The 12,111-nt window shown below is 45.8% G+C and overlaps 1 protein-coding gene across 5 annotated transcripts in view; it reads right to left on the bottom strand.

Moving 5' to 3' along the window:
• The window catches only part of WDR17 (WD repeat domain 17), a 296,790-nt gene that overhangs the window by 61,965 nt on the left and 222,714 nt on the right, over positions 1-12,111 (bottom strand). For all 5 annotated transcript variants that reach the window (XM_063920656.1, XM_063920653.1, XM_063920655.1 and 2 more), the window contains 2 exons: positions 9,291-9,455; positions 524-726 (listed from right to left, as the gene is read on the bottom strand). In XM_063920656.1, coding sequence (XP_063776726.1) covers positions 524-726; positions 9,291-9,455 — 368 coding nt within the window. The remainder of the gene's footprint in view (positions 1-523; positions 727-9,290; positions 9,456-12,111) is intronic.

The raw sequence follows: 12,111 nt of genomic DNA, 5'->3' as shown, positions 1-12,111 counted from the left end.
TTAACGGTCACTTCACATCTGTTTTGTGCCTCCGCAATGCTACTGTGCATGTGTGGTCTGCTGACCACACGTATGCGGCGGCAATTCTGTAATCAGTTTTATTGTCTCATGGGGTCCCAGAGCGAAATAGTTTGAGAACACCTGTTTTATCACATTAAGTCAAACTAATAGATACTAATAAGTTGCTCAAGTGAGTTGATAATACAAGTGCAGCAGTTTTTAATGTTAGATTTATATCATCGTTAACCTAAGGGGTAAATGTAATAGCCTCCGAGCTGCTGGAGGTGCAGGACTTTGTGCAAGAATGACTGTATTTTTAAAGCAGCAATCATTTACAAGGCAAAACCAACATAGGTTGACACTTTAAAAAGTCCCACACCTCTGCAGCTCGCAGACAATTATATTTAGCCCATAGTGTGTATTCATTGTTAAATGTATTTTGCAGGTGTGTTACGGATACAATAGTGGCTATGCCACAAAATGTTAAAAATCCAACTATGAATGCTATACAAAATTAACATACCATACACATCTGCCCCATGGTCATATACGGTGTCTAAACATGTTCCGTCCCTTGTGTCCCACACTCGTATAGTGTAATCCCAGCTCCCAGATATTAGTAGGTATGGTATTTCTGTATTCCACATCAATCCTCGGACTGGAGATGAGTGACCACTCAGAACATTTATACAAGCGTCTTGTGTGTAATCCCAGATCCTTACAGTCCTGAAAACATAATCACAATTTGCTATTATAGGTTGGACAGTTGTAAAAAATGGTGCATCGAGAAAAATTTACAAGCACACCACTAGACTTGCCAGGATTTAGAAGCCTCCAACAAAAGTCTCCTTCTCAAGCTCTTTACATGCTACGAAAGTAGGGAGAAAATAGTTATGAGTGTCCTAAGGGGGAGATGTATCAAAACTTGGAGAGAGATAAAGTGGAGAGAGTACCAACCCATCAGCTCCTGTAATTTTTCAAAAACAGCCTGCAAAATGACTGTTAGGAGCTTGTTAATTAATACCTTATCTCTCTCCACTTTGTCTCTCTCCAAGCTTTGATAATTATCCCACCAAAGCTGTTGTACAGTATGTTTTCCCCTATGGTCAAATAGAAACTGGTAATGTGTCCCACATCTTGGTACCACTACACAGATTTGTAGCTTTATGCAAATTGGGAAGATTTTCAGGTAATTATTATTATTATTATTATTAATAACCTTTCACTTATATATTATCTATAGAATGATGGCGCTAATAGAAGCACCTGGAGGAAACCCATACAAACAAGGGGAGAACACACAAACAGGCCCTTGGCCTTGTACAGAATCAATCGAACCTATGACTCCAGGGCTGTGAGGCAGGAATGCTAACCAGTGTCTATGTACAAATGTCCCTAATGTTCTCCGGCTTACATATCTACATTGGATATAACAGTCTATCACATATATGCAGGAATGGTTTAATGAAATGGATAAAACTATACACAACAACTAGCTTCCTGTGACATACAGCTGGATGACGTCTTCATTAAAAATGCATCTGTTACACCTGAATTCTAAGTAAACATAAAAGTATATATTAAATAAACAACATGTTGTTTCTGAGCAGAGATGGTCCAGTCTGTAACAATTTAATAATAATATAGCATACAGTATCTTTAGCCTGCTTTATATAGCTAATTTTCTTCTCCCCCTTGTCTAGTCTAAAATGTATGTCTTTACTGTCAACCCACTCCCTGACCTGTTAATTCATGTACATAATCATCATTAGCCTACTTTGTATCTGCTATAAATAGCTGGGCCATAACTGCAGGTCTACATGTACCCATCTAGGATTGTGTCATTTTTGTAAATGCAAATACATCATATCTGTGAAGGCTCTGTGTGGTCTTTAGGAGACTGCACCATGTCGCACATGGGGGTCATTCTGACCTGATCGCTTGCTGCCGTTCAGCGCAGCGATCAGGTCAGAAGTGTGCATGTGAGACAGCAGACGGCTGTCGTTGCCTAGCGATCGCCTCTGCCTGTCAAGCAGTCGCTGGGCAGGAGGAGGCGGCACGGCGGCTTTTGCCCACCATTTTGTGGGTGCGGTCCGGCCAACGCAGGCATGGCCGGACCATGCAGGGGGAGGGACGCAGCGGCTGCTTGACGTGACACGCAGCCGTTTCGATCCGGGCAGCGACAAGTAACTCCCGGCCAGACACAGGAGCTGAGCTGGCCTGGAGTTACTCTTCAAGTACAAATGCATCGCTGCTGTGCAATGCTTTTGTACTTGTGCAGGGGGGGGCCCGACATGCGGAGTGGACTAGTCCTGTGCTGGGCGTCCCCCCACATGTCAGTGTAAGTGATCGTAGCTGTGCTAAATTTAGCACAGCTACGATCAGGTAAGAATGACCCCCTTGATATCTTCCGATTGGCCGTGCGGCACGGCCAACCAGAAGATTTTGCACATGACCCACGGATGCGTGCAATCGTGCAAACACCCTAAACGATATGCACGATTTGTCATTCCAATGTGACAAATTATACCCAAATCTTTTAAGTTTGAACCCAGCCTTAGCGTTAGTCATTTATATGAAAACCAATGTGGAATACTATTAAAGAATACTATATGTACTACTATAGTCAACAGAATTATGGGTTGTACACTTCAGTAGTTGGTTTAAACCAGCTGTCTTTCAATTATGAAACCTATATAACATTCTAGTAGTTTAAAACTGGATCACGTACGGCCAGTCATAGGATCTCAACCTTGATCAAGATTATTTGGCTAAGTATATTCAGTATTGTGATCCAATGTTTAAGTGGGGATTCAATTAGCCATGTGAAAAAGTGAATAGCCTCGAGCTTTAACACCTGAGGCTATTTAATTAGAGCCCCTTATCTCAGCCGTTAAAAAAAAACACCTGTTTTTGGGATAACAATACGGGATAACTTCCCAAACCTATGAGTAAAAGTGATTGCGGCACCCAAAAACAGGTAAGCTACCAGTGATTTCTTTTCATGTCTGCTCAGAACCGAAAAGAGATCCCGTTAAGTGCAGTCCTCAGGTTGCCTTTGGGTCTAATTGAATAGGCCCAGGGAATCAATTAGCCCGCAGTAAATTACTGCAGTTAATTGAATTCCCCCCTAAGTTTGCATCTGATACAGTAGTTAAAACACAATACATTAAAATAAACTACTGTATAAAAGAAAATTAAAATAAACTATAGAATGCTACCTGTCTCAGTTAAAATGCTTAGTTCTCTTAGGGTTTTTTTTTATTTTATTTGAACAGCAAACATTACTGTATTAAAGATTTCAATGTTCAAGTTTGCATATACAACCTTTAAAAACACAATTTATTTAAGCATGTATTCAACATGTTCGAAGCATCTCAAATATACTTAGAACTGTTTGCTGTGCTCGGATTTAGCACGAGAATTTATAACTACAGTACAGGTACCTTCATTTCTAGCATCTTATGGCTACACCATTACCTGATTCAAACCACCAGCCGGTACCCATATTTGAACTCAATCTTAAATAATATTGCCGAAGCTTCCATTTAGCTTTAAAGATGTAAATGATAAAAAAATAAGATTTTACTTACCGATAAATCTATTTCTCGTAGTCCGTAGTGGATGCTGGGACTCCGTAAGGACCATGGGGAATAGCGGCTCCGCAGGAGACAGGGCACAAGAATAAAAGCTTTAGGATCAGGTGGTGTGCACTGGCTCCTCCCCCTATGACCCTCCTCCAAGCCTCAGTTAGGATACTGCGCCCGGACGAGCGTACATAATAAGGAAGGATATTGAATCCCGGGTAAGACTCTTACCAGCCACACCAATCACACTGTACAACCTGTGATCTGAACCCAGTTAACAATATGATAACAACGAAGGAGCCTCTGAAAAGATGGCTCACAACAACAATAACCCGATTTAGTTAACAATAACTATGTACAAGTATTGCAGACACTCCGCACTTGGGATGGGCGCCCAGCATCCACTACGGACTACGAGAAATAGATTTATCGGTAAGTAAAATCTTATTTTCTCTGACGTCCTAGTGGATGCTGGGACTCCGTAAGGACCATGGGGATTATACCAAAGCTCCCAAACGGGCGGGAGAGTGCGGATGACTCTGCAGCACCGAATGAGAGAACTCCAGGTCCTCCTCAGCCAGGGTATCAAATTTGTAGAATTTAGCAAACGTGTTTGCCCCTGACCAAGTAGCTGCTCGGCAAAGTTGTAAAGCCGAGACCCCTCGGGCAGCCGCCCAAGATGAGCCCACTTTCCTTGTGGAATGGGCTTTCACAGATTTTGGCTGTGGCAGGCCTGCCACAGAATGTGCAAGCTGAATTGTACTACAAATCCAACGAGCAATAGTCTGCTTAGAAGCAGGAGCACCCAGCTTGTTGGGTGCATACAGGATAAACAGCGAGTCAGACTTTCTGACTCCCGCCGTCCTGGAAACATATATTTTCAGGGCCCTGACAACGTCAAGTAACTTGGAGTCCTCCAAGTCCCTAGTAGCCGCAGGCACCACAATAGGTTGGTTCATGTGAAAAGCAGAAACCACCTTAGGGAGAAATTGAGGACGAGTCCTCAATTCTGCCCTGTCAGAATGAAAAATTAAGTAAGGGCTTTTATATGATAAAGCCGCCAATTCTGACACACGCCTGGCTGAAGCCAGGGCTAACAGCATCGTCACCTTCCATGTGAGATATTTTAAGTCCACAGTGGTGAGTGGTTCAAACCAATGTGACTTAAGGAACCTCAAAACAACATTGAGATCCCAAGGTGCCACTGGAGGCACAAAAGGAGGTTGTATATGCAGTACCCCTTTTACAAATGTCTGAACTTCAGGTACTGAAGCCAGTTCTTTCTGGAAGAAAATCGACAGGGCCGAAATTTGAACCTTAATGGACCCTAATTTTAGGCCCATAGACAGTCCTGTTTGCAGGAAATGGAGGAAACGACCCAGTTGAAATTCCTCTGTAGGGGCCTTCTTGGCCTCACACCACGCAACATATTTTCGCCAAATGCGGTGATAATGTTTTGCGGTTACATCCTTCCTGGCTTTGACCAGGGTAGGGATGACTTCATCTGGAATGCCTTTTTCCTTCAGGATCCGGCGTTCAACCGCCATGCCGTCAAACGCAGCCGCGGTAAGTCTTGGAACAGACAAGGCCCCTGTTGGAGCAGGTCCTTTCTTAGAGGTAGAGGCCACGGGTCTTCCGTGAGCATCTCTTGAAGTTCCGGGTACCAAGTCCTTCTTGGCCAATCCGGAACCACGAGTATCGTTCTTACTCCTCTCCTTCTTATGATTCTCAGTACTTTTGGTATGAGAGGCAGAGGAGGGAACACATACACTGACTGGTACACCCACGGTGTCACCAGAGCGTCCACCGCTATTGCCTGAGAATCCCTTGACCTGGCGCAATATCTGTCTAGTTTTTTGTTTAGACGTGACGCCATCATGTCCACCTTTGGATTTTCCCAACGGTTTACAATCAGGTGGAAGACTTCTGGGTGAAGTCCCCACTCTCCCGGGTGACGGTCGTGTCTGCTGAGGAAGTCTGCTTCCCAGTTGTCCACTCCCGGAATGAACACTGCTGACAGAGCTATCACATGATTTTCCGCCCAGCGAAGAATCCTTGCAGCTTCTGCCATTGCCCTCCTGCTTCTCGTGCCGCCCTGTCTGTTTACGTGGGCGACTGACGTGATGTTGTCCGATTGGATCAATACCGCCTGACCCTGAAGCAGGGGTTTCGCTTGACTTAGGGCATTGTAAATGGCCCTTAGTTCCAGAATGTTTATATGAAGAGATGTTTCCATGCTTGACCACAAGCCCTGGAAATTTTTTCCCTGTGTGACTGCCCCCCAGCCTCTCAGGCTGGCGTCCGTGGTCACCAGGACCCAATCCTGAATGCCAAATCTGCGGCCCTCTAGTAGATGAGCACTCTGCAGCCACCACAGAAGAGACACCCTTGTCCTTGTCGACACGGTTATCCGCTGATGCATCTGAAGATGCGATCCGGACCATTTGTCCAGTAGATCCCACTGAAACGTTCTTGCATGGAATCTTCCGAATGGAATCGCTTCGTAAGAAGCCACCATTTTTCCCAGGACCCTCGTGCACTGATGCACTGACACCTGGCCTGGTTTTAGGAGGTTCCTGACTAGCTCGGATAACTCCCTGGCCTTCTCCTCCGGGAGAAACACCTTTTTCTGGACTGTGTCCAGAATCATTCCTAGGAACAGTAGACGTGTCGTTGGAATCAGCTGCGATTTTGGAATATTTAGGATCCACCCGTGCTGACGTAACACTACCTGAGATAGTGCTAGTCCGACTTCTAACTGTTCCCTGGACCTTGCCCTTATCAGGAGATCGTCCAAGTAAGGGATAATTAAGATGCCTTTTCTTCGAAGAAGAATCATCATTTCGGCCATTACCTTGGTAAAGACCCGAGGTGCCGTGGACAACCCAAACGGCAGCGTCTGAAACTGATAATGACAGTTTTGTACTACAAACCTGAGGTACCCTTGGTGAGACGGGTAGATTGGGACGTGGAGATAAGCATCCTTGATGTCCAGAGACACCATATAGTCCCCTTCTTCCAGGTTTGCTATCACCGCTCTGAGTGATTCCATCTTGAATTTGAACCTCTTTATGTAAGTGTTCAGGGATTTTAGATTTAAAATTGGTCTCACCGAGCCGTCCGGCTTCGGTACCACAAACAGCGTGGAATAATACCCCTTTCCCTGTTGTAGGAGGGGTACCTTGATTATCACCTGCTGGGAATACAGCTTGTGAATGGCTTCCAAAACTGCCTCCCTGTCGGAGGGAGACTTTGGTAGAGCAGACTTCAGGAACCGGCGAGGGTGAAACGCCTCGAATTCCAGTTTGTACCCCTGCGATACCACCTGTAGAATCCAGGGGTCCACTTGCGAGTGAGCCCACTGCGCGTTGAAATTCTTGAGACGGGCCCCCACCATGTCTGAGTCTGCTTGTAAAGCCCCAGCGTCATGCTGAAGACTTGGCAGAAGCAGGGGAGGGCTTCTGCTCCTGGGAAGCGGCTGCATGGTGCAGTCTTTTTCCCCTTCCTCTGCCCCGGGGCAGGAAGGAATGGCCTTTAGCTCGCTTGTACTTATGGGAACGAAAGGACTGAGTTTGAAAAGACGGTGTCTTTTTCTGCTGATGTGGTGACCTGGGGTAAAAAGGTGGATTTTCCAGCCGTTGCCGTGGCCACCAGGTCCGATAGACCAGCCCCAAATAACTCCTCCCCTTTATACGGCAATACTTCCATATGTCGTTTGGAATCCGCATCGCCTGACCACTGTCGCGTCCATAACGCTCTTCTGGCAGAAATGGACATAGCACTTACTCTTGATGCCAGGGTGCAAATATCCCTCTGTGCATCACGCATATATAGTAATGCATCCTTCAAATGCTCTATAGTTAACAGTATATTGTCCCTATCCAGGGTATCAATATTTTCAGTCAGGGAATCCGACCACGCGACGCCAGCACTGCACATCCAGGCTGAAGCGATTGCTGGTCGCAGTATAACACCAGTATGTGTGTATATACTTTTAAGAATATTTTCCAGCCTTCTATCTGCTGGTTCTTTGAGGGTGGCCGTATCAGGAGACGGTAACGCTACTTGTTTAGATAAACGTGTGAGCGCCTTATCTACCCTAGGGGGTGTTTCCCAACGTGTCCTAACCTCTAACGGGAAAGGATATAGTGCCAATAATTTTTTAGAAATTAGCAGTTTTTTGTCGGGGGAAACCCACGCTTTATCACACACCTCATTTAACTCATCTGACTCAGGGAAAACTATTGGTAGTTTTTTCACACCCCACATAATACCCTTCTTTGTGGTACTTGTAGTGTCAGAAATGTTCAATGCTTCCTTCATTGCCGTGATCATGTAACGTGTGGCCCTACTGGACATTATGTTTGTCTCCTCACCGTCGACACTAGACTCAGTATCTGTGTCTGGGTCTGTGTCGACCCACTGAGGTAAAGGGCGTTTTAGGGCCCCTGACGGTGTCTGAGACGCCTGGACAGGCACTAATTGATTTGCCGGCTGTCTCATGTCATCAACCGTTCTTTGCAAAGTGCTGACATTATCACTTAATTCTTTAAATACGATCATCCAGTCAGGTGTCGACTCCCTAGGGGGTGACATCACTAACCCAGGCAATTGCTCCGCCTCCACATCATTTTCCTCCTCATACATGTCGACACACACGTACCGACACACAGCACACACACCGGGAATGCTCTGATAGAGGACAGGACCCCACAAGCCCTTTGGAGAGACAGAGGGAGAGTCTGCCAGCACACACCAAGCGCTATATATATATACAGGGATAACCTTATATAAGTGTTATTCCCTTATAGCTGCTGTTTATATAGTTTTTAGCTGCCAATAGTGCCCCCCCTTCTCTTTTTTACCCTGATTCAGTAGCAAGTCTGCAGGGGAGAGTCAGGGAGCCGTCCTTCCAGCGGAGCTGTGAGGGAAAATGGCGCTTGTGTGCTGAGGAGATAGGCTCCGCCCCTTCACGACGTCCTTATCTCCCGCTTTTTCTGTAAAAAATGGCAGGGGTTAAAATACATCCATATAGCCCCAGAGCTATATGTGATGTATTCTTTAGCCAATCTAAGGTATATCATGTTATATTGCGTCTCAGGGCGCTCCCCCCCAGCGCCCTGCACCCTCAGTGACCGGAGTGTGAAGTGTGCTGAGAGCAATGGCGCACAGCTGCGGTGCTGTGCGCTACCTTAGTCTGAAGACGGGATCGTCTTCTGCCGCCGATTTCACCGGACCTCTTCGCTCTTCTGGCTCTGTAAGGGGGCCGGCGGCGCGGCTCCGGGACCCATCCAGGCTGAACCTGTGATCGTCCCTCTGGAGCTAATGTCCAGTAGCCTAAGAAACCCGATCCACTCTGCACGCAGGTGAGTCCGTTTCTTCTCCCCTTAGTCCCACGATGCAGTGAGCCTGTTGCCAGCAGGACTCACTGAAAATAAAAAAACCTAAAATATACTTTTATTCTAAGCAGCTCAGGAGAGCCACCTAGCCTGCACCCTTCTCGTTCGGGCACAAAAATCTAACTGAGGCTTGGAGGAGGGTCATAGGGGGAGGAGCCAGTGCACACCACCTGATCCTAAAGCTTTTATTCTTGTGCCCTGTCTCCTGCGGAGCCGCTATTCCCCATGGTCCTTACGGAGTCCCAGCATCCACTAGGACGTCAGAGAAATAAAAAAATAAAAAAACATGGGAGTAACCACCTACCCATCATCTGAACCGCTACAGAGAATTCCTTCTCTAAGGGGGGACCATCGTACATGAAACACCTTTGCTGTATGGCCAGTGAAAACCTTGAGCGGCTGATCAGAGCTGGTGGCTAAATAATATACTCTGACGTTTTTGTCTTCGCACCCTGTTGCAATCATGTCTCTGTAAAAACAATACAGTGTCAGGGGTTATTTATGCAGATTACTTTTAATTTAGCATACAGTATGTTTATACAGGTTTCCTGGTTCTTATGCACATGAATAATAACATACATTAATTTGAGATGAAGGGTAGCCTTATATACTGTAGATTAAGTAATAAACTAGAACATCCTCAGGTGCCCAACAAGAAGTGCTGTACTATGGGGTCTATTTATTAAGCCTTGGATGGAGAAAAAGTGGAGGAGATAAAGTACCAGCCAATCACCTCCTGTTGTTTTCAAACCCAGCCTGTAACATGGGAGTAAGGAGCTGATTGGTTGGTACTTTATCTCCATCCAAGGCTTGGTACATAGACCACTAATTATGTATCTATACAGAGCTATCTAGCAAAACTTTTTTCAACATTAAAATGCATGTCATGCTTGAAGTTCAATACTTTCTAGTTTGGCAAACATAAAATGTTAATTTGAAACATTATGGATATGGGACAGAGGGCCCAATCCATGTTTGTACGCACATGCCTACGCAGCTATACATTTTTAGGCTGAGGAACTGCCAATCATCGCAAGTGAAGCTGCCACTCAGAAAATATGATAGACGCTCACCGGAGCCGGGATCAGTATGGTATACCGCCACATCACAAACTCATTTTCAATGGTGTACACATACACAGCCTATACACAATAACAAGGAATATTGACTGCTAGGGTAGCCCTATGGCTGCGCAGATTGGACACAGCAGTCGCGAAGAGGGCGCCATGTTGCCCTACGTACAGGATCGCAGCTGACCGCAGATACATGGCTATTACATGCCTGCATTTTTTCTGCCACTCCCCGTTACCTCCCCTAAACCGTCAGTTCTGGTCAATCACTCTCTATTGAATTCCTCACTGCAAGCAGCATCGCAGAGGTACCTCTGCCGACAACCACTGAGTTGGCATTGAATACAAACATGAATTAAGCCCAGATTCAGTTGCATGCAAGAGAGTAGACGGCCCGAGCGCAGGCCCCCTAGTTTCTGTCAGCGCAGTAGACTTTGTGCCAGAGTCTACTGCCCATGTGCAGGTCTCCAGGATCACGATGTTCATGTTATGTTCAGGGAGACTCCATGAACATAGCATGCGCCATTTTCCGGTGATTTCTGTCTTGTGTGCTGACTTACATGGGACTCAGGAGAGGTAAGTATAATTATCTGGAGGGAGTGCAGCATGAGTTCCACTGTCCTCAGGGGCCCACGAGCACCACACACCCTGCATCCATTATAGATTTGTTAATGTATGCAAGCTGTTTTGCAGATGGATCTTGTGATTTTTGGCACTACATGTGATCTGTAACCGAGCATATGCGACTTCCAGCAACTATGGGTAATTCAGAGTGGAATGCAACTCAGCCGTATTTCCACTTGTGATGGATGGCTGTAACTGGATGGGCGTTCACTAGTGATGAGCGGGTTCGGATCCTCGAGATCCGAACCCGCCCGAACTTCACCTTTTTTTACACGGGTCCGAGCGACTCGGATCTTCCGCCTTGCTCGGTTAACCCGAGCGCGCCCGAACGTCATCATCCCGCTGTCGGATTCTCGCGAGATTCGGATTCTATATAAGGAGCCGCGCGTTGCCGCCATTTTCACACATGCATTGAGATTGATAGGGAGAGGACGTGACTGGCGTCCTCTCCATTATATTAGAAAAGAAAAGAGTAAACTGAGTGACTTAGTTATAATTGTGGGGAGGATTGGGGACGGGGAGCAGCTGTTAGGGAGTACAGTGCAGGGTTTACCACCAGTGAGTTTAATCCTTTGTTTCTCTACATGAAAAAAACGCTCGACCATATCTGTGCTCAGTGTGCTGCACTGCTGCATGATATATCTGTGCTGAGTGCACTGCTCAATCTGCCTAATTGTGGGGACTGGGGAGCAGTTATAGCAGGAGTACAGTGCACAGTTTTGCTGACAGTGACCACCAGTCCAGTATACGTTTGTCTGCCTGAAAAACACTCCTGTGGTGGGTTTTTTTTTCTTCATACTAGTTTAGCAGTCTGCTGACAGTGTCCACCAGGTCCGTTATATACAGTATATTATTATATATATAAGCAGTACGGTAGGCCACGGCTGTACCTACCTCTGTGTCGTCAGTGCACTCGTCGTCCATAAGTAATATAATACTATCCATCCATCTACATTGTATACCTGTGGTGGTTTGTTTTTTCTTCATACTAGTTTAGCAGTCTGCTGACAGTGTCCACCAGGTCCGTTATATACAGTATATTATATATATAAGCAGTACGGTAGGCCACGGTTGTACCTACCTCTGTGTCGTCAGTGCACTCGTCGTCCATAAGTAATATAATACTATACTATCCATCCATCTACATTGTATACCTGTGGTGGTTTGTTTTTTCTTCATACTAGTTTAGCAGTCTGCTGACAGTGTCCACCAGGTCCGTTATATACAGTATATTATATATATAAGCAGTACGGTAGGCCACGGCTGTACCTACCTCTGTGTCGTCAGTGCACTCGTCGTCCATAAGTAATATAATACTATACTATCCATCCATCTACATTGTATACCTGTGGTGGTTTTTTTTTTTTCATACTAGTTTAGCAGTCTGCTGACAGTGTCCACCAGGTCCGTTATATACAGTATATTATATAT

The sequence above is a fragment of the Pseudophryne corroboree genome, chromosome 1 (assembly GCF_028390025.1).
Source record: "Pseudophryne corroboree isolate aPseCor3 chromosome 1, aPseCor3.hap2, whole genome shotgun sequence".
Classification (NCBI taxonomy): domain Eukaryota; kingdom Metazoa; phylum Chordata; class Amphibia; order Anura; family Myobatrachidae; genus Pseudophryne; species Pseudophryne corroboree.
This window is presented reverse-complemented; position numbering and strand designations above follow the sequence as displayed.